This window comes from Phacochoerus africanus, chromosome 5 (assembly GCF_016906955.1).
Source record: "Phacochoerus africanus isolate WHEZ1 chromosome 5, ROS_Pafr_v1, whole genome shotgun sequence".
Taxonomy (NCBI): domain Eukaryota; kingdom Metazoa; phylum Chordata; class Mammalia; order Artiodactyla; family Suidae; genus Phacochoerus; species Phacochoerus africanus.
The window spans coordinates 26,531,646-26,557,463 of record NC_062548.1 but is presented as its reverse complement, the minus strand read 5'-3'; the positions used below and the strand labels follow the sequence as shown (position 1 = coordinate 26,557,463).

At 51.3% G+C, this 25,818-nt stretch overlaps 3 protein-coding genes across 7 annotated transcripts in view; 2 read left to right on the top strand and 1 right to left on the bottom strand.

The window, feature by feature from the left end:
- The window catches only part of EARS2 (glutamyl-tRNA synthetase 2, mitochondrial), a 29,527-nt gene extending 15,961 nt beyond the window's left edge, over positions 1–13,566 (bottom strand). For 2 of the 3 annotated variants that reach the window (XR_007134925.1, XM_047780303.1), the window contains exons 1-3: positions 13,388–13,565; positions 8,483–8,638; positions 2,008–2,197 (exon numbers count right to left, since the gene is read on the bottom strand). Coding sequence is in view for 2 of the 3 variants with exons in the window: in XM_047780303.1 (XP_047636259.1) it covers positions 2,008–2,197; positions 8,483–8,638; positions 13,388–13,547 (506 nt within the window). In the remaining variant the exon portion in view is untranslated. Of the gene's footprint in view, positions 1–2,007; positions 2,198–8,482; positions 8,639–13,387 lie in introns of all 3 variants that reach the window. The other variant, XM_047780304.1, reaches the window with a different exon arrangement.
- Positions 4,602–5,190, top strand: LOC125127379 (cytochrome c-like). The gene is made up of 2 exons (XM_047780309.1): positions 4,602–4,894; positions 5,166–5,190. Exons 1-2 carry the CDS (start codon positions 4,602–4,604, stop codon positions 5,188–5,190), a joined length of 318 nt encoding a protein of 105 aa, XP_047636265.1.
- Positions 13,567–13,697: 131 nt separating the features above from the next.
- On the top strand, positions 13,698–25,525 carry UBFD1 (ubiquitin family domain containing 1). Of its 3 annotated transcripts, none has more exons than XM_047780305.1 (7): positions 13,698–13,952; positions 14,136–14,465; positions 15,706–15,914; positions 18,543–18,608; positions 19,037–19,142; positions 22,673–22,755; positions 24,111–24,315. In XM_047780305.1, the coding sequence occupies exons 1-7, from the start codon at positions 13,928–13,930 to the stop codon at positions 24,291–24,293; spliced, it is 1,002 nt and encodes a 333-aa protein (XP_047636261.1). In that variant the 5' UTR covers positions 13,698–13,927; the 3' UTR covers positions 24,294–24,315. The 3 variants fall into 3 exon arrangements, with proteins under 3 accessions (XP_047636261.1, XP_047636264.1, XP_047636262.1); XM_047780308.1 differs by lacking the exon at positions 24,111–24,315 and adding an exon at positions 23,240–24,104 and having other exon boundaries at positions 13,701–13,952; XM_047780306.1 differs by lacking the exon at positions 24,111–24,315 and adding an exon at positions 25,129–25,525 and having other exon boundaries at positions 13,705–13,952.
- Positions 25,526–25,818: the final 293 nt, after the last annotated feature.

The following is a 25,818-nucleotide window of genomic DNA, read 5'->3' as shown; positions in this document are numbered from 1 at the left end:
GGTGTTGTCGTTGCTACGGTGTGAGTGTGATCCCAGGCCTGGGAACCTCCACAGGACGTGTGCCAAGAAAGTTAAAATAAAAAGGAGAAACTTAAAAAACAAAGAAAAAGCCCCCCAAAACAATGCTGTAGTGAATGTCGTGACCATGTACCAACATCCAAGCTCTTGTCCAAATAGTTCAATAAAACCAGAATGCTGTAATACTAATGAGAGTATAAGCCATAAAGGGCCACTAGAAAGTACCTATCAAAGCTGCAAATTGACCCTGAAATTCCACATCTAGGGAGGTAATCCAAGAAACACGATGCAGCTGCACAAAACGACATATGTCAACACTGCTCATCCTTACTCCCTTATTTCTGTCAATCTTTTTTGTCGCTTTTCTCTTTTAGGGCCTCACCCATGGCATATAGGAAGTTCCCAGGCTAGGGGCTGAATTGGAGCTGCAGCTGCCGGCCTCCGTCACAGCCACGGCAATGCAGGATCTGAGCCACACCTGCAACCTATACTACAGCTGCTGGCAATGCCAGAGTGCCAACCCACTGAAGGGGGCCAGGGATCAAACCCATGTCCCTGTGGATACTAGCTGGGTTCATGACTGCTGAGCCACAACGGGAACTTCCCACTCCCTATTTTTAATAACAAAAAATTAAAACTGGGAGTTCCTGTTGTGGCTCAGTGGTAACAAACCCAACCGGGATCCATGAGGCCCTGGGTTGGATCCCTGGCCTCGCTCCGTGGGTTAAGGATCCCATGGGTTTTTCTTGTTTTTTGTTTTGTCTTTTTGCCATTTCTAGGGCCGCTCCTGCGGCATATGGAGGTTCCCAGGCTAGGGGTTCAATCAGAGCTATAACCGCCAGCCTACACCACAGCCACAGCAACTCGGGATCCAAGTCACGTCTGCAACCTACACCAGAGCTCATGGTAACGCCGGATCCTTAACCCACTGAGCAAGGCCAGGGATCGAACCCGCAACCTCATGGTTCCTAGTCAGATTCGTTAACCACTGAGCCATGATGGGAACTCCAAGGATCCCATGTTGCCGTGAGCTGTGGTGTAGGTCGGCAGCTGCAGCTCCGATTCGACCCCTAGCTTGGGAACTTCCATATGCCTCAAGTGTGGCCCTAGAAAGGATAAAGGAAAAAAAAAAAAAAAGGCGGGGGGATAGGACAAACCAAATAAATGAATAATTTTACGTGCCTGAGGCCCAAGGCGGCAGGCAGAGCTGATGTGGCTCCTGTGATCCCTGCCTGCTGGTGTTTCTGCCTTGCGTCTTTGCTCTTGAGTGTGGGCTGGACCTAGTAACTTCCTCCTAAAGAACAGAGTGGGACACTGCGATGGCGTAAGGTCCCCAGCTGAGGTGTGTGGACACAGCAGCTCCCACCTTCCTAGCTCCCTCCCGCCTTCTCCCTGGCTCACCCCAAGGAAGCCAGCAGCCGAGCTGTGAGCTACTCAGCAGAAAGGCCCACGAGGCGAGGAACAGACACCTCCAGGCAACGGCCTCGGACAGAGATGGAGGCAGATCCTGCGAGGGTCCAGCCCTGAGATAACCACAAGCCTGGCCAAGACGGTGAATCAGCTTTAAGAGAAACCCTGGGGCTAAGGAGCCAGTTAAGCTGGGCCCAGACTCCTGACCCAAGAAACCCTGAGATAAGATGTTTGGGGGAGTCCCTGTGGTGGCACAGTGGAAACGAATCCAACTAGGAACCTTGAGGTTGTGGGTTCGATCCCTGGCCTTGCTCAGTGGGTTAAGGAACCAGCGTTGCTGTGAGCTGTGGTGGAGGTCACAGACCCGGCTTGGATCCTGCGTGGCTGTGGCTGTGATGTAGGCTGGCAGCTGTAGCTCTGATGGGACCCCTAGCCTGGGAACCTCCATATGCCAGGAGTGTGGCTTTAAAAGGACAAAAGGCAAAAAAAAAAGATGTTTGGGGGTAATTTGTTATGCAGAAACAGCTAACCAACACACCCACCCCTGGGGAGGCACCCGTGCCAGGCTGGGGCTCTCACCGGGGCGTCTGATGGTTCCTCAGGGCCTCCCTCTTCAGCAGCTCCAGCCGCTGGGGTGAGCAGAAACACGGGTAGGCAGCGCCACTCTTCAGCAGAGCTTTGGTGGCCTGGGCATACAGTGCGAGCCGCTGAGATTGCAGGTAGGGCCCAGCAGGACCTCCCCGGCGGGGGCTCTCATCAGGGGGGATCCCTGGAACACAGGCAGAGAGAATAATCACCCCATGATAGCAACTATGACACATGCGGCACAGGTTCCCAGACACTGTTCTAAGCACCCGGCACGTATAACAAAGCATTTCACCCTCACAACAATCCGTGAGGCTGTTACTCTTATGATTTCCTGTTTCCAGATGAAAAGTTAAAGCAGAGAGGTTAGGAGTTCCCGTAGTGGCACAGTGGTTAACAAATCCGACTAGGAAGCATAAGGTTGCGGGTTCGATCCCTGCCCTCGATCAGTGGGTTAAGGATCCAGCGTTGCCCTGAGCTGTGGTGTAGGCTGCAGACTCGGCTCGGATCCTGTACAGCTGTGGCTGTGACTGTGGGGTAGGCCGGCGGCTACAGCTCTGATTGGACCCCTAGACTGGGAACCTCCATGTGCTGTGGGAGTGGCCTTAAAAAAAGGCAAAAAGAAAAAAAACAAAAACAAAGACAAAAAAAACAAAAACAAAGACAAAAAAAACAAAAACAAAAACAAAAAAAACAAAAACAAAAACAAAAAAAACAGAGAGGTTAACCCTCAAAGCCGCATGGCTGGTGGATAAGGACTCAGAGGGAGGTGCGTGCACCGGCTCCACAGTCTACACCCTCTGCTGCACAGCATCCTCTTCCTCCATCCTGGACCCGGGGAGGGAGGAACTAGCTCAGGCCTGGACCAGCGGCCCCAGAAGTAAGACGCATAGTTCAGGGACAGCTCGTCAGGCCTCAGCTGGACCTCTGGCTCTGCCCCTGACTGGCTGTGACAAGCAATAGTGCCATGCGCCTGCCAGGCTGCTTTTACGTTTTGTGATCTCAAGGCTCAAAACCACCCGACCTGGTCAGTGCCGTGATCACTCCCATTCAGTAAAGGGGACAGTGGGGCACAGAGGGACTGTGTTAGGTCATCTGGCCAAGGACAAGGGACAAAACTAGATTCAAAGCCAAGCCAGCTCTTAACCACTTGGTGGACTGCCTCTTTGCATTTCTTTTTTTTTTTTTTTTTTTATTTAAGCGCCTCACCTCTGGCATGTGGAGGTTCCCAGGCTAGGGGTCTCATCAGAGCTACAGCTGCCAGCCTACACCATAGCCACAGCAATCCCAGATCCGAGCCACATCTACGACCTACACCACAGCTCACGGCAACGGCGGATCCTTAACCCACTGAGCGAGGCCAGGGATCGAACCTGCAATCTCATGGTTCCTAGTAGGATTCGTTAACCAGGGAGCCACGACAGGAACTCCCAGTATCTTTCTCTTGACAATCATCCCAAGGCTGGAATGAGACGGCCTGAGGGTCGGGCTTGGTGCCCTCTCTGGCAGGTCTAAGCATTCAGGAGACCCTGGCTGCGGCAACCACTGGTACTGTCGATACTGGGATTTCTCTGTTTGTCACCTAACCCAGAGGGATGGAATCCCTTCCCCATCTAACCTTAATGTGTTTATCATTTGGAATGATCCAGGGTTTAAGAGCAACTCCACCAGTAGAACTGAAAACAGGTTCACAGAAAAATAGTATGTAAGGAGTTCCCACTGTGGCTCAGCAGGTTAAGAACCTGACATAGTCTCTGTGAGGATGCGGGTTGGTCCCTGGCCTCGCTCAGGGGGTTAAGGATCCAGCATTGCCACAAGCTATAGCATAGATCACAGATGTGGCTTGGATCCAGCCTTGCCATGGATGAGGCATAGGCTGGCAGCTGCAGCTCCAATTTGGCCCTTAACCTGGGAACTTCCATATGCCACAAGTGTGGCTGTTTGGGATTTAAAAAAAAAAAGAGAGAGAAACAAAACACCAAAAAAAAAAAGTATGTAAATGTTGTTTTACTCACTGTAGCTCAAAAGTAGAAACAATTCAGGGAGTTCCCAACAAGGCTCAGCTGTAACTAACCCAACGAGGATCCATGAGGATGCAGGTTCGAGCCCTGGCCTTGCTCGGAGGGTTAAGGATCCAACATTGCCAAGACCTGTGGTGTAGGTCGAACGCATGGCTCAGATCCTGAGTTGCTGTGGCTGTGGCTGGCAACTATAGCTCCAATTCAACCCCCAGCCTGGAAACTTCCATGTGCTGTGGGTATAGCCCTAAGAAGACAAAAAGTAAAATAAAATAAAAAATAACAAAGAAAGTGGAGCTTTAGGGGTACTTCGAGGCAAAAAGAATATTAAAATATTAAAAAACAAAACAAAATAAAACATGGAGTTTCCATCATGGCGCAGAGGAAACGAATCCCACTAGGAACCATGAGGTTGCAGGTTTGATCCCTGGCCTCGCTCAGTGGGTGAAGGATCCAGTGTTGCTGTGGCTCTGGTGTAGGCCAGCAGCTGTAGCTCTGATTAGACCCCTAGCCTGGGAACCTCCATATACCATGGGTGCGGCCCTAGAAAAGACAAAAAAAATAAATAAAATGGGTGACGTTGGGAAGGGCAAGAGGATTTTTGTTCAGAAGGGTGCCCAGAGCCACAATGTAGAAAAGGGAGGCGAGCACAAGACTGGCCCAAACCTCCACCGTCTGTTTGGGCAGAAGACAGGTCAGACTCCTGGACACACTTACACAGATGCCAACAAGAACAAAGGCATCATGTGGGGAGAGGTGACGCTGATGGAGCACTTGGAGAATCCCAAGAAGTACATCCATGGAACGAAAATGATCTTTGCTGGCATTAAGAAGAAGGGAGAAGAAGATCCCGTCATGGCTCAGTGGTTCACGAATCCAACTAGGAACCATGAGGTTGTGGGTTCGATCCCTGGCCTCGCTCAGTGGGTGAAGGATCCAGTGTTGCTGTGAGCGGTGGTGTCGGTCACAGACGCGGCTTAGATCCCGAGTTGCTGTGGCTGTGGCTCTGGCGTAGGCCGGTGGCTACAGCTCCGATTCGACCCCTAGCCTGGGTACCTCCACGTGCTGCAGGAGCGGCCCTAGAAAAGGCGAAAAGACAAAAAACAAACAAAAACCAAAAAACACAGGACTGCCTCTCAAAAAAGCTACTAATGAGTAAAAATCGACCACCGCCTTATTTATTACAAGACTGAAATGTCTCATGACTATACCGAATTTAGATTGATCTCATACACTGGAATTCAGATCACGTACGGCTGATGGAATGTTTTATGTTGGACGGTCCTGATTTAAATAAGATTGGTTGGTGGCTAACTGCATATGGTCAGCTTTCTGAATTTTAGCAGTAATTCCCGTTCCACAAGGACTATCACTGTTTTCCCCTTCTACAGAGATGATTCAACTGGCATGTGGAGAGTTAAACTCTTCAGGAAGATGGTGAATACCTTCTCAGAACCTATAGGAGATTGGTTTTATATTTAGATTTCTATAACTGGTCTTATTAAGATATTTAAATGCTGAGAAGATCCCGTCACCATCTCAGAGGACAGAGCAAGATGCACCCGTGTTTCAAGTTGTGTTCACTAGCCTGTTAAGGCATGAGCTGACGATAAACTGACAGTGCCCCTTCATCTTTTTGGTCTTAACTATGCCAATTTGATTAAAATTATCTGTATGTAAAATACTGCCTTGGGAGTTCCCGTTGTGGCGCAGTGTTTAACGAATCTGACTAGGAACCGTGAGGTTGCGGGTTGAATCCCTGGCCTTGCTCAGTGGGTTAAGGATCCAGCGTTGCTGTGAGCTGTGGTGTAGGTCGAAGACACAGCTCGGATCCCGAGTTGCTGTGGCTGTGGCATAGGCCGGTGGCTACAGCTCCGATTGGACCCCTCGCCTGGGAACCTCCTTATGCCGAGGGAGTGGCCCTAGAAAAGAAAGACAAACAAAACAAAACAAAACACGGCCTTTTACTTATTGAAAGGCATTTTAGTGAGGTTTATGAACAGCATTCAGTAAAGAATATTTAGCATTTCTCACATTTTATAGATGATCTTTAAGATCAGATGCTTTTATGTATTTGTTTTTTCTAGGTCCGTACCTGGAGCATATGGAGGTTCCCAAGCCAGGGGTCGAATCGGAGCTATAGTTGCTGGCCTAAGCCAGAGCCACAGCAACGAGGGATCCTAGCCGTGTCTGTGACCTACACCACAGCTAACGACAACGGCGGGTTCTTAACCCACTGAGCAAAGCCAGGGATAGAACCCGCAACCTCATGGATCCTAGTCGGATTCGTTAACCACTGCACCACAACGGGAACTCCCAGGGTTGTCTTTTAAATAGGTATTCAAAAACACAACAGTAAAACTACTGGCTATGGTGATTAATAATGGTGCCTTTGCCAACTCGTGGAAGGTTTAAAATAGGGGAGCTGGGAGTTCTGGATGTGGCGCAGTGGTTAACAAATCCGACTAGGAACCATGAGGTTGCGGGTTCGGTCCCTGCCCTTGCTCAGTGGGTTAACGATCCGGTGTTGCCGTGAGCTGTGGTGTAGATCACAGATGCGGCTCGGATCCCGCGTTGCTCTGGCTCTGGCGTAGGCCGGTGGCTGCAGCTCTGATTCAACCCTTAGCCTGGGAACCTCCATATGCCGTGGGTGCAGCCCAAGAAATAGCAAAAAAAGACAAAATAAATAAATAAATAAAATAGGGGAGCTAAACTGTCAGCACAGATTTGTAAATTATCTGTTCATAAAGGTTAAGAATGAAAAACAAGGAGTTCTCGTCGTGGCGCAGTGGTTAACGAATCCGACTAGGAACCATGAGGTTGCGGGTTCGGGTCCACCCTTGCTCAGTGGGTTAACGATCCGGTGTTGCCGTGAGCTATGGTGTAGGTTGCAGACTCGGCTCGGATCCTGCATTGCTGTGGCTCTGGCATAGGCCGGTGGCTACATTTCCGATTGGACCCCTAGCCTGGGAACTTCCATATGCCGCGGGAGCGGCCCAAAGAAATAGCAAAAAGACAAAAAAAAAGAATGAAAAACAAAATCACAGATAAGGAAACAAAAACATCCCCCCCCCAAAAAAAACCCCACCTCAATCCTGAGTTTCTGCTATAAACTTCCATAACAGAGGACAGAAACGAAATCAGTTTCTGCCCTTTAAGAACCCAGAGTTCAGTTAATCATTTACCTGAAATTAGAATACACAGTTTGGTGTTTCTGGCATTTTCCCTCGGGGAGCTTAACTAGTCATACCTGTTCTGACAGGTAGGCTGCTGTTGACCTGGGGAACACACACGCTCCCTCACGTCCTCCCTGAGCTTAGGTGACCTTGGGATCAAACCTCCCATGAGAAGACTGGCCTCAGAGGCTATGCACATTTTTGCTGGACTCATACAATGTGGTTAAAAAAAAAAAAATCTGGGCTCAGATTTAACAGAGGGAAGTTGTCATCCAAAGCAAAGTAAAGGTGTTCCTGTCGAGGCTCAGTGGTGGCGAACCCGACTAGTAGCTGTGAGGATGCGGGTTCAATCCTTGGCCTCACTCAGTGGGTTAAGGATCCGGTGCTGCTGTGAGCTGCGGTGCAGGCTGGCAGCTACAGCTCCAATTCGACCTTCAGCCTGGGAACTTTCCAAATGCCATGGGTGCGCACTAAAATGACTAAAAAGAAAAAGAAAAACCCCCCTTAAAAATCCTGGCATTCCGGTTCGTCCTGGAAACTAGGAGATATGACAAGCTGGGGCCAGGATTCCCACATGGGAAAAGGGGCTGGTGCTTTCTCTGGCTCACCGTGGCCTAAGAGACCCCTTTCCATCTTCCATCTGGCCTGCGTTTCCAGCCTGCACTCAGTTGGAAATGAGATTCTGAGATAAGAACAGGAATCTCTCCGATTTGACCCTTAGCCTGGGAACTTCCATATGACAGGGGTTCAACTCTAAAAAGAACTCTCCCTTCCCCTCAAAAAAAGAACAGGAATCTCAAAAAAAAAGAGCCTTGGGGCTTCTTTTTTTGTCTTTTTTTTTTAGGGCCGCACCCATGGCATATGGAGGTTCCCAAGCTAGGGGTACAATCATAGCTACAGCTGCCAGCCTACCCCACAGCCACAGCCACACCAGATCCAAGCTGAGTCTGTAACCTACACCACAGCTCACAGCAATGCTGGATCCTTCACCCACTGAGCGGGGCCAGGGATCAAACCTGTGTCCTCCTGGTTACTAGTCAGGTTCATTTCCACTGAGCCACGATGGGAACTCCCCCTGCCCCCCCCCCTTTTTTTTTTTGGCAGGGGGCTTCAGCATCTTTCCAGGCAGCACCTGCCACCCCAGGCAGCACAAATGGACCCATCTCCCCAGGGTGTCGGCATTCTCCACCCTGGGCCCCACGGGAAGATCTCCAGGCTCCTGTTCCTGCTCCCTGTGTCTTCCCTGGAGAAGGGTCCTTTCCCTGCCAGCCTCACCTGCCCATTCCAGCATGGCCTCGATATTCTCTGCTGCCCCGGGCACAAGGCGGGTCTGATCCGTGTCTTCCAGCCTCAGGATGAAGCTCCCTCCGTGCTTCTTGGCAAAGATGTAGTTATATAGGGCAGTGCGGAGGCCGCCCAGGTGCAAGAAGCCTGGCAGAAGAACAGAATAGCTCAGATCAGGTTGGGGAAGAAGAGCTGACCGGCCTCAGCTGAGGGGCAAGTAAGCTCAGCTCATGACAAAAGGCAGGGCCCAGGAAATGGCCATCCTAGGAGTTCCCCTTGTGGCTCAGTGGGTTAAGAACCCGATTGGTATCCATGAGGACGTAGGTTCAATCCCTGGCCTTGTTCAGTGGGTTAAGGATCCAGCATTGTCGTGAGCTGTGGTGGAGGTCTCAGTCTCAGCTCGGATCCTGAGTTGCTGTGGCTGTGGTGTAGGCCAGCAGCTGTAGCTCCTATTGGGTCTCTAGCCTGGGAACCTCCATATGCAGCCCTAAGACGACACAAAAAAATAATAAAAAAAAAGAAATGGCCAGCCCCGTGCCATCTTTCCAGCCAGCACGAATCAGGCTGCCACAGGAAAGGACTGGGGTGGTGGACTCATTTACACTCATTCGGGAAATGGAGGGTCACCCGAGTTTTGGAGCATGTTACTTTGTAAAAAGCCTCTGATTCTCCCCAACGACCCTGGTCATTCTACTTTGAGATGTGCCTTAAGGCCGAATTTCTTGTCTCTCCCTTTTTGTTTTTTTTAGGGTCACACCTAAACCCCATTTGGGCTTCTCCTACAAATCAGCAAGGAAATGGGAATTACAATCATAACAGGAGTTCCCTGGTGGCTCGGTGGGTTAAGGATCCAGTGTTGTCACTGCTGTGGCTTGGATTTGATCCCTGATCTGGGAACTTCGGCATGCCACAAGCACGGGGGGGGGGGGGGGAACCTCCGAGGCATACGGAGGTTCCCAGGCTAAGGGTCCAACTGGAGCTACAGCTGCTGGCCTACACCACAGCCACAGCAATGCCAGATCTGAGCCACGTCTGGGACCAACACCACAGCTCGTGGCAACACCAGATCCTTAACCCACTGAATGAGGCCAGGGATTGAACCCAAGTCCTCATGGATGCTAGCTGGGTTCGTTAACCATTGAGCCACAAGGGGAACTCCAAGGCCGAATTTCACCCAAGGAATAAGCACATGGTTTTCATTGACGCTACATCACACGTGGATTTAATTTATGTAAATTCAATGAATTGCTTGAGGAAAAAGAAAAATCACAAATTAGTGTGAAGTTACATTTTGCACATACCCTCTACGCACTGTATCTGACTATCCACATCAGACATTTTTTTTGTCTTTTTTTGCTATTTCTTTGGGCGGCTCCCGCGGCATATGGAGGTTCCCAGGCTAGGGGTCGAATTGGAGCGGTAGCCACCGGCCTACGCCAGAGCCACAGACACACGGGATCCGAGCCGCGTCTGCAACCTACACCACAGCTCACGGCAATGCTGGATCGTTAACACACTGAGCAAGGGCAGGGACCGAACCCACAACCTCATGGTTCCTAGTCGAATTCATTAACCACTGCACCACAACGGGAACTCCCAGACATTTTTTTTGGGGGGGGGGTGATCTTTATTTTTTTTTAGGGCTGCACCTGTGGCATATGTAAGTTCCCAGGCTAGGGGTGGAATCGGAGCTGCAGATGCTGGCCTACACCACGGCCACAGCAATGCCTGATCCTTAACCCACTGAGGCTGGGGACTGAACACGCAGAAGATACTAGTCGGGTTCTTAACCTGCTGAGCTACAACAGGAACTCGCACATCAGATGTTTTGAATGTCGCCTACTGAACATTTCAAGCGATGGCTTTAGATATTAACGGAAAGTAATATTCGACCACACTGTATTTCTCTTTACCCAAGTTTAAACCTTTTTTGTTTGTTTGGCTGAGCCTGCAGCATGTGGGAGTTCCTGGTCCAGGGATCGAACCTTTACCATGGTAGCCACCTGAGCCACAGCAGTAATGATGCCAGATCCTTAACCCACTGTGCCACCAGAGAACTCCCTACCCAAGTTTAAGCTCTTAAGATTTCACTTTTTCATCATTTCTGACAGAAAAGTTAAAGGGAACTGTTTTCCCCAGGCTGTCATCCCCCTACTACCCCCCACCTTCTCTGATCCAGGCCACAATCCTGTCTCCACAATGAATGAGCTCATCTGCCTCTCCAGGTACAGAAGGCAGCATGGGACAAGAACCACTCCTCTGAGGGTCAGGCAGACTCCAGCTCAACACTGATTATGTGTGTGACTTTCCTCTAGTTATTGCAAGATCACCGCAAAACCAGAGGTCCCCAAGATAGAAGACAGGGGTCTAGTCATTGAAAGCAGGACGTCATCCATCAAATAGACCTGCATTCAAATTCTGCATCCACCATTTACTAGTTGCTACCTCTGGGGCACTGGATTTTTGTTAGCTTCAAATTTCCTAATGTGTTAAGATTAAAAACAAAAACAGACACCTTCCTTGCAAGGGTGCTACGAGGCACAGGGCTGACCATAGTACATGATTCAATTAATTTCAGCTCCTGTTATGATTTATGTTGCTTGATAATTCTTCTAACTATAGTCGACAGCCTTGCCCATTTGGGCTTTTCCTACAAATCAGCAAGGAAATGGGAATTACAATCATAACAGGAGTTCCCTGGTGGCTCGGTGGGTTAAGGACCCAGCGTTGTCACAGCTGTGGCTTGGATTTGGTCCCTGGTCTGGGAACTTCTGCATGCTGCAGACACGAGGGGGGGGGGGATCATTGTAACAGACACTTCTGTTTATTCAGTGCTTTCTATGAGTGCCAGACCCCACCAAGTGCCTCAGCTGCATAAGCTCAAACCAGGAGGCAGGTACTATTACCAGCACTGTCTGACTGACGGCAAAACGCAGGGGTTCAGAGAGGTTAAATAATTTGCCCAAGTCACACAGAGAAGAAGTGGTAAAGCCAGAAATGGGGCCCACACAATCTCAGGCCTTGGTACCCAAACTGATACCTGTTCGCATGCTGTTGGCAATTCACAACCAAGTAAGTACAGCAACTGAAAGTAAAAGTTTAGCTGTAGGTCAATTATAGCTCAATAAAACCAAAAGAAAAAAAAAAGAATGTCAATGTTTAGAAACTAATAGCATTTTTTTTTTTTTTAAATGGCTGAACCCATGGTATTTGGAAGTTCCCGGGCCGGGCTGCAATAACGGATCCTTTAACCCATTGCAACAGGCTGGGGATGGAACCCTCAACTCTGCAGCAACCTGAGCCACTGCAGTCAGATCCCTAACCCACTGTGCCATAGTGGGAACTTGTAGAAACAAATAGCAGTTTGACAGAATAATTTTATATCTGCTGAATCTGATAAAAAGAAATAATTTCATTTTTTTTTATCTTTTAAGTGCTTCCTTTTTCTAGTAGTTTCTTTATATTGATTTTATAAAAGTATTAATCCTTAATTGACTAGAAATCAGAAACCAGTCCTTTCACTAGGAGTAGAAGCACACTCTACACTACACTGCCTGTCAAGAAAGATCCTTGGAGTTCCCGTCGTGGCGCAGTGGTTAACGAATCCGACTAGAAACCATGAGGTTGCGGGTTCGGTCCCTGCCCTTGCTCGGTGGGTTAACGATCCTGCGTTGCCGTGAGCTGCGGTGTAGGTTGCAGACGCGGCTCGGATCCCACGTTGCTGTGGCTCTGGCGTAGGCCGGTGGCTACCGCTCCGATTCGACCCCTAGCCTGGGAACGTCCATATGCCGTGGGAGTGGCCCAAGAAATAGCAAAAAAAAAAAAGACAAAAAAAAAAGATCCTTGTCAGAGTTCCCCTTGTGGCTCAGCAGGTTAAGAACCTGACATAGTGTCGGTGAGGATACAGGACACTCAGTGGGTTAAGGATCCAGCATTGCTGCAAGCTACGGCATAGGTGACAGATGGGGCTCAGGTCCAGCCTTGCTAGGCCTGTGGCATAGGCCTGCAGCTGCAGCTCTGATTCGACCCCTTGTCCAGGAACTTGCATATGCTGCAAGTGAGGCGAAAGAAAGGAAGGAAGGAAGGAAGGAAGGAAGGAAGGAAGGAAGAAATAAAGAAAGAAAGAAAGATCCTTGTTTCCCTATGCAGCTGGGATCTTGCCACAAAGGTAGCTTTGTGACCCAGAGGTTCAGAATGAGAGGTTCTCCGGATGTAAAGGGGGCAGGAGGTAGCCTCAAAGAGAAAAGAATTTGGGGCACTGGTGGGGAGCCCCTGACAAGATCTCCACCAGGATATACAATGGGCCCCTGCCTCACTCTCTGGTTTACCAGGTTCCAACACTAACCACAGGACCTTTGTAACTCCAATTTCCTTTGCCCAGAAGATTCCTTCTATAGGCTTCACACACCCCGCTCCTTCTTGTCCTTTGGTTATCAATCTTACGTCGCCTCCTCGGTAAGGCATTCTTGAGCATCCTACTAACCCTCAGTCTCCTACCCCGCTTCATTTCCCTCATGGTACACATGAATGTTTAAAACTACCATTATTTTTATACATGTTTGATGGGGCCAACTACAGTGCAGGCTTCTTGGGAGCAGGGGCCCTACTTTCTCGATGACCTCTGTATTCCAGAGCCTAGAACAGTTTCTACTTAATACACATTTATTGAGTACACAAAAGAAGAAAGGGACGGAAACAAAAGATGCACTACAACAAACCCGAAAGTCCTGGCAACACGAAAAACTTCCTCTCTTAAACCTGTTTCTGCTTCTGTAAAACGAGATCGTACGTCCCGCCCAGTCTGACTCCACCGGAAGGGATTCGTTTGGGAACGTGGGTTGGGGAGCAATAGATCCTGTGGGCCTCGGCCTGCGGCGTGACGGCCGATAAGGTTACCTGTGGGGCTGGGGGCGAATCGCACTCGCACCGCAGCCCCGGGATCGCTGCTCAGGCTGGCCTCGCGCCGTCCCAAGGGGCGGCCCAAGGCCGCCAGGTGCCTCCCGGGCTGCAGCAGCCTCTTCACGAGCACCGCCATGTGGGGTGGAATCGCACACATGGGCTTCCCTGTGCATCACTTCCGGGGACTTCTTCCAGCCAATCCGCTTCCGCCACAGCAGGCGAAACCCCGCCCCTTAAAGGCGCAGACATCCCAGTCTGCCAGCCCACGCCCCCCTGCACGACTACGGCCCGACTCTTCCTCAAGGGGGCAGTGCCCAGCGACCGGGCGATTTCCCGGACCCGCCCCCCACGGTTCTCGAAAGCTAAAGCGTGGCAGGGGCTGGGCCGGGAAAGCGGAGGAGGCGGGTCTCCATAGAAACCTCCACCTGTTTCCGGCCAGGCTGCGAGAGATTAGGGGCTGCTGCGGGGGCCAATCTCAGCCAGCTCGCCTTTTCCCGGCGGCCTCTGCGGGAGCGGTGGGTGTTGTACACAATCATCATGGCGGCGGCCGGAGCCCCGGATGGTGAGTGTGGAGGGGGTGGCGGGCTCCCGGCTTGGGCCGAGGGGAAGCGGGCTCTGCGGGGGGGATGCGGACTGGTGTGGGGAGCAGTAACCTAGCTCGGCGACGGCGGTCCGGCAGCGCCTCGGCAGAGTCTGGTCCCAGGCCCAGCCCGCGGCGAGCGCCCACCCCCTAACCCCCTTGCAGGCATGGAGGAGCCTGGCATGGATACCGAAGCCGAGACCGTGGCGCCCGAGGCGCCCGCACGGCCCCTCAACTGCGTAGAGGCCGAAGCCGCGGCGGGGGCGGCGGCCGAGGACTCTTGCGCTGCTCCAGGCAGCCTGCAGCCGGCCCCGGCCCAGCCCCCTGGGGACTCTGCGGCCCAGGCCTCGGTCAGCAACGGCGAGGACGCGGGCGGCGGCGCGGGCAGGGAGCTGGTGGACCTGAAGATCATCTGGAACAAGACTAAACACGACGTGAAGTTCCCCCTGGACAGCACAGGCTCCGAGCTAAAACAGAAGATTCATTCGATTACAGGTGATCCCCGTGGCGCTGACAACCTTCCCGAGCTCACCTGCCAATGCTAGGGCTGACCCGGTGCTAGGCACCGCGCTCGCGCTTTCCTTGCATCGGCTACCTCAGTGCGCACAGCGGTCCTCTGAAGAGAGTGCTAACGTGCCCATTATTCAGATTGGGGAAAGGAAGCCCAAAATCAGAGCTAGTAAACGGCTGAGCTGGAATTGAGGCCCAGTGGACTCTGAGGCCCAAGTTTCTATCTAGTGTTGCCCAGATGTCTCTAATAAAAATCACCTAAGGCCCATGTTAAGTTTACAGCTCCTAGGCCCTTCCCCCTGGAGATTTTGATTCAGTGGGTCTGGAATGATGCCTGGAATTATTTTTAGCAAATGTCTTAGGTTATTCCAATAAGGGAAGTTTAGAAAACACTGCTCTTGGCTGTCATGCTGGTCCCTGCACACATGCTCCTGTTACTTAACGTTATCTCACAACACTTCGTTAATGGAAATGATTTTATTTTTTTGGCCACACCTGCAGCACATGGACGTTCCCAGGCTGTGGCCCTTGCCCCACAGCTGTGGATCCTAACCCCATGTGCCCCAAGGGAACTCCTTGAAGTGATTTTTCTTTGTAAACTTTCTTAATGTAGCCTATAAGCTCCAATAAGGTTTCTGTATCCCTGACTCTCACATAATGTTTGTCATGGGATGGTTGAGGAATAATAGCTAATATTTATTGAATAATTACTGAATACCAGGTACTATTTTAAATGCTCCACTGTTGTCCTTTTTCTTAGTCCTTCAAACAAGGGCATGCAGAAGGAACTATTGTCATGATTCTTAGAAAGTTCGGAAGCTCAGAGAGGTTGTGAATTGCCCAAAAATAATTGGTGATGGAGTGGTACTCTCTTTCAGGTCTGTTGTCTGTCCAAGAATGTTTTTTTCTCCCTCTCCCCCCCTTTTTTTTCCTTTCCTGTTTTGAGGGTTGCACCGGCAGCACATGGACGTTCCCAGGCTAGGGGTCAGATCAGAGCTGTAGCTGCAAGCCCACACCACAGCCACAGGAATGCCAGATCCAAGCTGCTTCTGTGACCAATACCACAGCTCACGGCAACGCTGGATCCTCAACCCAACGAGCAAGGCCAGGGATCTCACCCACATCCTCATGGATACTAGTCGAACTTGTTTCTGCTGTGCCACAACGGGAACTCCCAAGACTGTTTTTAATGTCTCCTTTTCACTTGCCCCTGCCTTTTCCCAAGGTCTCCCGCCTGCCATGCAGAAAGTCATGTATAAGGGACTTGTCCCTGAGGATAAGACGTTGAGAGAAATCAAAGTGACCAGCGGGGCCAAGATCATGGTGGTCGGCTCCACGATAAATGATGTTTTAGCAGTCAACACGCCCAAAGATGCTGCCCAGCAGGACGCAAAAGCCGAAGAGAACAAGAAGGAGCCTCTCTGCAGGCAGAAAGTGAGTCCCTTGTCACGTGATTGTTAGTCCTGGGAAGTGTGAGGCTTTGTCCTCTCGAGCCTAGGCTGGTTGTATCCTCCCTAGAATAAGCTCCTTTTCGGACAGGGCCCATGATGGAAATTTATGGCAGCAGTTGGGTGCGGCTGGCTGTTGAGTGGAGGTGCCACCTACCTGAGATTTGCGTCTTTGCCTCATCTGGCGGGTCAGTGTGTCTCAAGTCTATCTTCTATAGGATAAGGCCTTTGTAAAGGCAGCCTGCAGACCAGGTATCGAAAGGAAGCAGGTGTGGGTTTCTCTCCAGCTTTAGTGCCAGAGAAATACGCCCCTCTTAGCATCAACCGTTCATTTCGTGCACGTGCTTACGTTTGCTTTTCAGCTTACTGCTTCCCCCAAGTCAACAAGCTCTTTTCTGGATAGGCATGGAAATCCATAGCTTTCAGATGTTCCCCTAATAAAACTGTTTCGGGAAGTCAAGTGAAGCTGATTAGGAAGATAACTGTGCGGATTCTCCCCGCTCCCGCCCCTTCCCGGTCCATAAAACCAGGGCCTGATTTTTTTCACATACTCTGTTCCTCCTTTTGGATGGAGGAGATCCAGCCCTGTCTGGGGCTCATTGTAGCCATTCAAATCCTTTTTTTGTACCTGTGAAAAGTCAAGAGTGTTTCCCTGGGGGAGGACCTGGTTGGCTGAACCATCACTGGCCATCTTATCCCCTGGCAGATCCCACTTGTTGTCACCGAGCCTCCTGGCCACTCTCAGTAGCGTTCCAGGAAAGCGTTCTCGACTCAGCTTGTATCTTGAGGCGCCCAGACCACCTGGCAGCACCCTCAGCTGTAGGGAGCATAGGTACCATGGCACACCTGGATACAAAGGCCCTGCCAGGGCTGGTTTTGTGTTCGAGGCCCAGAATCCCTCCCAGGTGCTTCCCAACCCCCCCCCCCCCCCCCCGGAAAACCAAAAGTGCTGTTCGAAATGCGGCAGCACAACCCGACCAGTGACCAGAGTGAGTGTGAAAATCCAGTCATGTTCTGCTGTAGCCACACGCTAATGTGTTGGCTGACAAGGTGTCTCCGAGATCCCCTCAAAGAATGTCGTGTAGCATCGTGTGAACCTGTGTATGACAGCGTTCTAGAAAGGTTTCCATTTTATGACTAAAACCCAGAGGGTTCCAGATAAGGGGTCGTACATCTGTGGTAACCTCTAAAGGGAGTGTATTGGGACACTTTTGCCTCCAGACATGGGGTCGTGATGTCCTGTACCCGGTGACGTTCATGTCCGTGTGCCCGTCTGCCTCTGCCACACTGTAGGCAGTTATCAGCCACGAGTGAGCCTTCCCCCTGGTCTCGCCCTTGGAACATAACACGCCTCTTAAATGCAGGTTTGGGGGTTACTAATGGTAGCTTGACGGGCTTAGAACTGTTCTCCACAGTGAAGGGCAAGTTCTTCAAAAGGCTCATGTGAGGAATGGGGCAAATGAAGCTTCCAGTCCCCGCTGCTCTGTTTTGTGGATCCTGGTTCTGATACTTAATAGGGCCCAATGGGAGGGACCCATTCTCCTGGCTTTTCATCGGCTTGTTCAGGAATCCGGGGCTGATCCATCGAGGGACCTTTCCCGAGCAATCTGGCAGCGTCTTTGAATTGATTCCTTCCGGAGAGCTCGTGCCATCCATGCCAGCGAGGGTTTGGGCCTGGCTCGTGGCCCCCTGGGCCTTGAGTTCTATTAAAGGTTTACCCGCCGCCCATTCACTGCCCCTCTGTTGTAGCTTCATCACACAGCAGCTGTACCTGTAGTGTCATGGATGGAGGGGAAACGCAGGACTCAGGTCTTTGGGCCAGGCCGAGCCCGCCGTAGGGGGCCGTGAGCCTAATTAGAACCCTTAATGAGCTGCTTCGAACTCCTGGGGTGGGAGTGGGGTTAGAGACTTTGGGTCAGGCTATAAACAGCCTTTCTCTTTGGAAACGTGGCTCTTGGAGCTTTCTGTTTAGCTGGAGTCGAGGGTAGAGCAGCAGGGCAGATTTTTTTCTGCCATAGGCTGCATCTCCATTTGTTGAAGAAGCACCCTTCTAGGCAGCTAAGCTGCCTACCAGCATCCTTACAGGTTCCTTTGGGAGTTCGAGTGGACCAGAAATGACAAAGCCGTGCCTGCTTTGTACCTGCCAGGAGAGCAGCAGCCTTTGTGGGTCTCTTTAGCTTGCCGTTTGATCCTTTCAGTGGTGATCGTGGGGCGGGGGGGGTCAGGGGAGGAGGAAGTAGAGTATATTTGAATCAGCAGTCTGGAAATCCTGACTGCTCTAGATCTTTGATGTCAGATACGGTAGCCCCGTGTGGCTGGTTAAAAACTCGACATGAAGAATTCAGTTCCTCACTCACACTAGCTACATCTCAAACGCGTAATAGCCGTGAGGGGTTCACAGTCGCTGTTTTGGACAGCACAGACACAGGATGTGTCCAGCCTGGAAATTTCTGCTGGATAGCACTCCTCTGTATTGTCAAAGGACCTAGAACCTGTAGATAGTAAAAGCTTTTGAACCAAGCTGTTAAGGCTCTCTTCATGCTCTCTTTTAGAGAGGTGGTAACAGACTAAAATGCAGTCAGCTATTTCATCTCATTTCTCTTCTGACTTATAGCAACACAGGAAAGTGTTGGATAAAGGAAAACCCGAAGATGTGATGCCTTCTGTTAAGGGTGCCCAGGTAAGCCAGACTTTTTTTTTTTTTTTTTTGGTCTTTTCTAGGGCCTCACCCACGGCATATGAAAAGGTTCCCAGGCTAGGGGTCGAATCGGAGCTGTAGCCGCCAGCCTATGCCACAGCAACACAGGATCCGCGCAGGGTCTGTGACCTACAGCACAGCTCACGGCAATGCCGGATCCTTAACCCACTGAGCAAGGCCAGGGATCGAACCCACAACCTCATGGTTCCTGGTCGGATTCGTTAACCACTGAGCCACACCGGGAACTTCCAAGCCAGACTTCTTTGTGAGTATTCCAGAAAGGAACCGGCCTACTTCCTGAGGTTCCTGCAGTCGCCTCCTGACCCTGGTCCCCTCTCTGTCCCCTGTCCTTTTCCTGTCTTATCTTGCTTCCGGTCCCTCCCGCTCTCACCATGCTCTTGTGCCTCCAGGAGCGCCTGCCAAATGTGCCCTTATCCGGTATGTACAACAAGTCCGGAGGGAAAGTGAGACTCACCTTTAAGCTAGAACAAGACCAGCTGTGGATCGGCACTAAAGGTACGGCCTGCTCTCGCCTCTGGCCCCCAGTGGGTTCGGGCCTGGTGCCCTTTCGCCTCTCCTTCTCAGGTCTCTCCATCCACTTGCTTTGTGTGCTTCTGGCTTCTGCTTTTGCTTCTTGACGCTCGCCTTCTATTCGGACCCTCTTCCCTCATTCTTTTCAATCTGATCTCAGGGCCCACGTATCACACGCTGGCTCTTCTGTTGCAGTGCCAACCAGAGGTTCCACGTCTGGTCCACAGACAAGGTGTTTTATGAATTAACACACCATCTGTGAAAATCAGGAGATTTCCCTGGATATGATTTTTTTTTTTTTTTTGCTTCTCTTGAAAAAAAAAAAAGGCAAAAGATCTAGCCCTTCGGGACCTGCATGCTTATGTGGCAGCAAGCAGTTGGAGCAATGGTAGTTTCAGGTGGACCACACTGCAATCCTCACTGTTTGATTTATCTTTTCTGTAGCCAGCCGTGTTCCTTTATGTCCCAGCCTGGCCCCTGGAGGTCATGGTTGGCCTGGGGTAGGGCCCTGCCCCTCCCTCCCCCGCCTCCTGCCCACCAGCTGATTGCCCTCTGCCTCCCTCACCTGCCCTGCCTGTGCCTGTGGGTCAGGCATGCTATTTGCCTATTTGCTGGGAGGAGTCTCTGACCGTCCTCTCTCTTATTTCATGACTCAGAGTCTTGTCAGTGATATTCCAGAATTGCCTATGTCCCTGTCTTTGTCCCTCTCTTGTGCCTTTGGACGTCTGGCATCACTAAACTTGATCTGTCGAAGCAGGTTGGCCTCTAGTCCTGCCCATTTTCCCTCCTTTTTCTTCCTCACTGCTTCCTGTGCTCAAAAACCTGGGGCTCTTGAAGGCCATAGTGCCAATGCCTAAACACAGTGTCCCGTATTCGCAGCGAGGGGACCCCGTTTAAATTTTTGACCTAGCTTTCCTGCCTCATTTGCCCGGTTATGCCCCGCAGACTCCAGCTGCATCACCCCCGAGCGTCCCACCAGGCTTTGCACCACTCGCATCTTTGCTCATGCCGTGCCCTTCCTTACCCAGCAGGCCTTCGTCCCACTCCTTGTTATTCATAAGATCTTCCGAAGCCCGACTTAAATGTCCTCTCCCAGCGAAGCCTTTCCTGGTATCTCCCCCGTGCTCCAAACGAATCATTGCTGCGTCTGTTCATCAAGCGCCCCTTCGTATCCCAGAGCGCACCCCGCTCCCGGACTTGTCTGTCCCCGTTAGGTTTCCGCAGGGGCCCTGGCATGCCCCGTCCACCTGTCCTTGGCCTGCACTGTAGGGTTTGGGGTTCAAGGTGAATACCAAAGAGGAGCATGGGATCTCATCTGCAGTTAATTCGTTTCAGAGGCAGGTCATTTCCTATGATTCTGCTTCAAATGTGGGACCAGAGTTTTATAGAAAATAATTGGGACGGGGTGGGGGGGGGGAGGGAGGGAGATTTTTATCATCTCAGATGTGAACAGGCAGTTTCTTACTTTCAGCCCTGTCCTGATTCTTCAAATGAGCAAAGACTGCAAAGGCCAAAGTGCTTGAGTGTTTCTGCAACCTCGTGATCCTTTGCTAGTTTTCATTTCATTTTCGTCTCTTAACTGCAAAGTAGGTTTTGCAAAAATACTTAAGGGCTTTCCCAGTCGTCTCAAGGGTTTTTGGACCTTTTAGTAGGTCATTTTCTTCCTGCCCAGCCCATCCCATCATCAGTTCTAATTGTGAGCTGCCCTGCCTCTGTCAGGTGTTCCCTTATTCATGACCTTGCAAGAGTTGGACGAGGTCTTTGAAAGGGTCTAGGAGACAAATGTCCTAACTGCAGGGACTCATGAGAACCTGCCGTACATGTGTTGGAAGTTATATTTCCTCTGATGGGAGCAGCCACTTTCCTGCTTTGGCACGAAGGCAGGGCTCTGAAAGACTCTCCATGTGACCGGGCTTCAGAGCTGTTGGAAGCCTCTTTACTGCTCACCAGCCTTACTGAAGAGCCTGGCCGTGAGCATGCGTGTCTTCAGGGGTTGACCAAGTCGGAGGTTTCTCTTCCCACCCAGGCCACTGCATTGGGGGCCTCAGACTCTCTTCTCATTTGTGAGCCCGAGTCTTGTCACCTGAGTGTCCTAAGCACGCTCCCTGGAGGACAGCTTGTTTTGGGAGCTGGCTTCATCTTTGTGCTGGAATGACCATCCCAGCAGCTAGCTGGCCTCTTTTCTCCATGGGGTGCTTTACTGCGCGGCTCTCAAGAGCTCCTCCTCGCGGCTAAAACTGTGGTTGCATGTGTAGGAGGCACTGCTGAGCCTCGGGCCCAGTAGAGCTCGAAGAATGAGCTCCAGGCAGGAACTGGGAGCTGGTGGCCACGTGGGGGGACCTGTGGCCTGTTTGAAGGGAGCTCGAGTCTCTAATCTGGCTGATTGCTGTCCCTCAGGAATGTGAACCCAGGATTGTTGACTCTTCTGCATTTTCAAGAGAAGCCAGAGGTTCCTATTTTTGTTTGAACTCTCTGGACAATTCGAGATGGCTGGTGTTTACGTAGTTTCCATCTTAAAGACAGGCGCTGGTCAGGTCCTATCTGTGGGTCCCTTGTTCAGAGCCACTGAAAGCCAAACCCCCAATGAACCTCTTCAGTCAGATTCCATCTCCCCACCCTGCTTTGTCAGAGACCAAGGCCCGCAGGATGGAGATAACATGTCTCAAGTCACCAGCCAGACAACAAGCCGGGGTCTCTCAGTTCCTGGTTTGTTTTGTGACCTTGCCTATTTTCCAGATTTTGCCTTCGGCAAAGGCTCCAGTGGGTTTTTTCCCAGCCTGTCCCTGAGGCGTCTGCTGCTTCTGGGGGGTGGTTTCTCTTGCGCAGTGCGCCCCACTCCTCTCCCGCCACCAGCCCCGGGCCTGCCGCACTCGGCTCACTTCCAGTCTCATCTCACTCTAGGCCTCCCTCGCTGCCTCCTCTTTCTTAGCAGCCCCCCTTGAGCTTGCTGCACAGCGTCTCCTGAGCTCGTGTGATAAGTGGGATTTTGAATGTTAACATAAGAAGTGGTGAATGTTCTTAAGAGAACTTCAAGTGTGTGTACTTGGAGGGGCGGGGACCAGGGGAGGGGATGGGGGCGGGAGGGCGAGTGAGCTGGGTCTTCAGGCCGCAGGATGCGTCCCAGGGGCAAGTGGTTGCGCGTCTTGGGCCTCCTGCCTCTCCCAGGCGCCAGGGACCTTAGCCAGGGCTGGGCTTGGCAGTAAGGGTGCCGAGGAATTTCTTGGGGATGGATTTCTCTGCATCAGAGTTTACAGACCACCACCAGGAAAGCGGTCTCTGCCCTCAGAGGCCTTGACTCCACCTCTGCCAGGCCCTGCCCCCCCGCCCCATTTGCTCCGCAGACCGTCCGAGCTCCCAAGCAGGCCTCGAAGTGTACTGGCCAGATCCATCGAGTGGTCCCCAGAGGGTGGGGGTGGCCTGCGTTTGCAGTCGATCGTGCAGCCAGTGCCCTGGCGAGGGGCGAGCTGCGGCAGAGGAGGGCCTTTGAGTAATCAGCGTGATCCCTCTCCACGTAGAGCGGACTGAGAAGTTGCCCATGGGCTCCATCAAGAATGTGGTCAGCGAGCCTATCGAAGGACACGAAGACTATCACATGATGGTGAGTAGCCCTCCCCAGACCCCCGCTTCTGCTCCCCCAGCAGGGAGTGGACTCTCCCGCTGCGGAGAAAACCCACTCTTTCTGAGCCGCAGGGTTTTCAGATCCTCGTGTTGGCTTCACACTTGTAGCACTTCATCCGTGACCTATTGCTAGTGCTGTTTATTTTGCACAACACCACCTTCCCCCACCTTCCAGGGGTTGGAAAGGGGGTACGGTTTCTCTCTCCTGCGCCTCTCTTCCCTGTAACACTTGGTTTTTTTTAGACCAGGGAAATAAATGTAAAGAGGAGGAATGGCTCGCGGGTCTTCATTTTCAGTTTGGTCTTCGCATGAAACAAACGCCCACCTCCCGTTAGCCGGGGTGCCAGAGGGCCCCAGGCGGTTGCTTATCCCGGGGGGCAGCCGTGGAGTGGCTGAGGCCCCTGGGCTCTGTGAGCGGGTTCTGCCCAGAGGGCCGCTCTCAAGAGAGCGGCTCTTCTTTCCAGGACAGAACTTTTGGCGGCCTTCTCCACATGTGTGCCCAGCAGAGCCAGGAGCTCCGGAACAAGAGCCCCCGAGCAGCTTAGGCTGACCCCTTCCATTTTCCCAGCAGTGCTCAAAGGGCCGCCTTAAAAGGGAAGTTCAGCCACCTCCCTCTGAAGTTGCCACCCCAGGGACCCTGCAGGGACCTGTCTGCGGAGGCCAGAGGGGCGGTGCTGCAGCCCCCCCAGGGGGAGCAGCGCTAGGGGCCACCCTGCAGGTTCCTGCACCAAGTTCAGGGCAGGGGGAGCTGCGGGCAGGTCCAGGAGGTTAGTCAGTGGCGTCCCCTCTGCTGTCCTTCGAGGTTTGTCACCTTGGGCACACGTCAGTCCACGGTGGGCAGAGCAGCCCTGGTCGCACACGCACGGGGCTCCTCCGCCAAGGTGGTGACGGCTGCATGGGGGGGCTCCTTCCGGGCCCTCGGGTAGCCTTTCCACCTCTCTGCTGTCTCTAAAGGATTGTAGGTGATTTGTGTTGCCTGCTCAGCTTTTTTTTTATTTTCCATTTTAAGAGCTGGATTTTAATACTTTCCGCTGGGCCCCTTCGCTTTCTTTTGAAACATCCATCTCACCAGTTTGGCCCAGTAGGTGTTACAGCCCCAGTTTTCAAACAGCCTGGGGACGGAGAGGGGTTTCAGACAAGTAGGGGGGACCATCTCAGTCACCTTTGAAGGAGGGGGCGCGGGCGGCTAATGCCTTGTTATTCAGGTCAGTGCTCATTTCTCTGTTGAGTCGTTGTTGGCAGAGGCAGGTCTTAACCTCCCCTCTCTTTTCTCAACACTGTTACATGGCACCTCGGCCTTGGCCTTCATGAAAGGATCTCTCTCCCTCTTGGCAGGTGCCGTGTCTCTCGCTAGATTCGCAGTCGACCTTAGCAAAGGGTGGCTGTGCTTTTTCATTTTTAGAGGAACCTCAATATAGACAAGAGCCGAGCGTTACCATAACAAACCCATATATCCATCACCAGGAGATGACTGTTGTAAAAACCTTTGTAACTCGTTTTCAGTCTTTCATTAAATAAAAGAAAATTGACCCACAGTGAATATGTCCCCGTTGTCTTCCCCGCCCCCACGGCCCTTCGCATGATGGCTCACGTGGAGCCTTCCCATCTCTCTGTGCGTTTATTTTGACATATCTCCATGACCAAGAGACGGTCTTGTTTTGTGTTTTTTGTTTTCATACACAGTATCATGGTATGTATCGTTCTGCAGCTTGCTTTTTTTGGGGGGGGGGGTTCAACCTTATGATCTGTCTGTATTTTAACTCTCGATCCAGTTCATCCCCTTTTAAAAGTAAATCCAGTACTCAGATGAGTGGGTCACTTTTGATTTTGCGTTCCCTTAACCGATGGATATGTAGGTTGGTTCCAGGTTTTGACAGTGCTGCTTTGAACAGCCGTGTCCGTTTCCTCGTGCATGTGTGACAGTTTTCCTAGGGCCGTGGTTCTCAAACTGGGCTCTGGATCAGCAGTATTCCATCTCCTGGGCACTTGGTAGAAATGCACATTCCCCGGCCCCCCGCCCGCGGAATCAGGGCCTGGAAGGACTGGAGCCCACCAGTCTGTTCTCCCAAGGCCTCGCCTTGGGCCGGTCCTGCTGCTCGCTCCCCGAGTTCGGGAACCACCGCTTTAGGATCGGCTATGCCTAAACTCTCCCACCTTTGTACGTTTTATTTGTGTATTTTTGATGGAAGAATGCTCCCCACGTGCACAGGTTCTTTTGGGTTTTTTTTGTTTTTTTTTTTCCCCCTTCCCCTTCGAAGTAATTCTCTTCTCGGCCCTCCCCCGTGTGTGTTGTGCTGCCTGCTCAGTCTCCCGACCTCTGAAGTACTGCTTGGTTTTCCTTTTTCCCTTCCAGGCGTTTCAGTTGGGCCCCACGGAAGCCTCTTACTACTGGGTGTACTGGGTTCCAACTCAATATGTGGATGCAATCAAAGACACTGTGCTGGGGAAATGGCAGTATTTTTGAAAGCACTTTCACCTCTGGCCCAGGAGACTGACCCAAAGTGAAGGACATTGCTGGGAGAGGCCTGCAGCATCCCTGGATTTCAGAGTTCTGGAACTTTGTTCAAAAAACAAAACAAAACAAAACAAATATCTATATCCAATCTAAGGTGATGTGGTGACTGAAGCCAGAGGTGATGTACTTTCACCATTAGCTTAATTTTAACTTAAATCACCGGTTCCCTTTCTTGCAGTCAGCTTCATACCATTTTTAAAGTCAACAGTGGAAATCAATAAATCTGAATTCTGAACATGTTGTGTGGAATACTCTTAAGTGTGTTTGAGAGTAGATCTGCCAATTTTGTTTAGAAAGGAGTGGTCAAAAGCTTTCTTGTTTCTTTTTCTATTTTCTAAAAGTGATTTCACTGGAAATATTTTCGTACATCTTTTTGGTTGCAAACATTTGGACTGCATTATGATGAGCTGGGCTGTTTGTGTTTTTTCTTTTTCATATGAAATTGTATGCAAATTGTTGGGGGGTGGTTAGTAAGCCATATTTCTCTGTCCCATTGATTCAGAATGAATTCTTCCCCTTTTTATTTTC

What these genes read in the sequence shown, in the direction of transcription:
- UBFD1 (XM_047780305.1), top strand. Translation starts at nt 13,928, where the DNA reads ATGGCGGCGGCCGGAGCCCCGGATG. An exon ending in GGCGGCCGGAGCCCCGGATG is followed by an intron (nt 13,953 to 14,135) that starts GTGAGTGTGGAG and finishes ACCCCCTTGCAG; the next exon opens with GCATGGAGGAGCCTGGCATG. An exon ending in CTTCTGTTAAGGGTGCCCAG is followed by an intron (nt 18,609 to 19,036) that starts GTAAGCCAGACT and finishes TTGTGCCTCCAG; the next exon opens with GAGCGCCTGCCAAATGTGCC.
- LOC125127379 (XM_047780309.1), top strand. Translation starts at nt 4,602, where the DNA reads ATGGGTGACGTTGGGAAGGGCAAGAGGATTTTTGTTCAGAAGGGTGCC. An exon ending in GAAGATCCCGTCATGGCTCA is followed by an intron (nt 4,895 to 5,165) that starts GTGGTTCACGAA and finishes CACAGGACTGCC; the next exon opens with TCTCAAAAAAGCTACTAATG.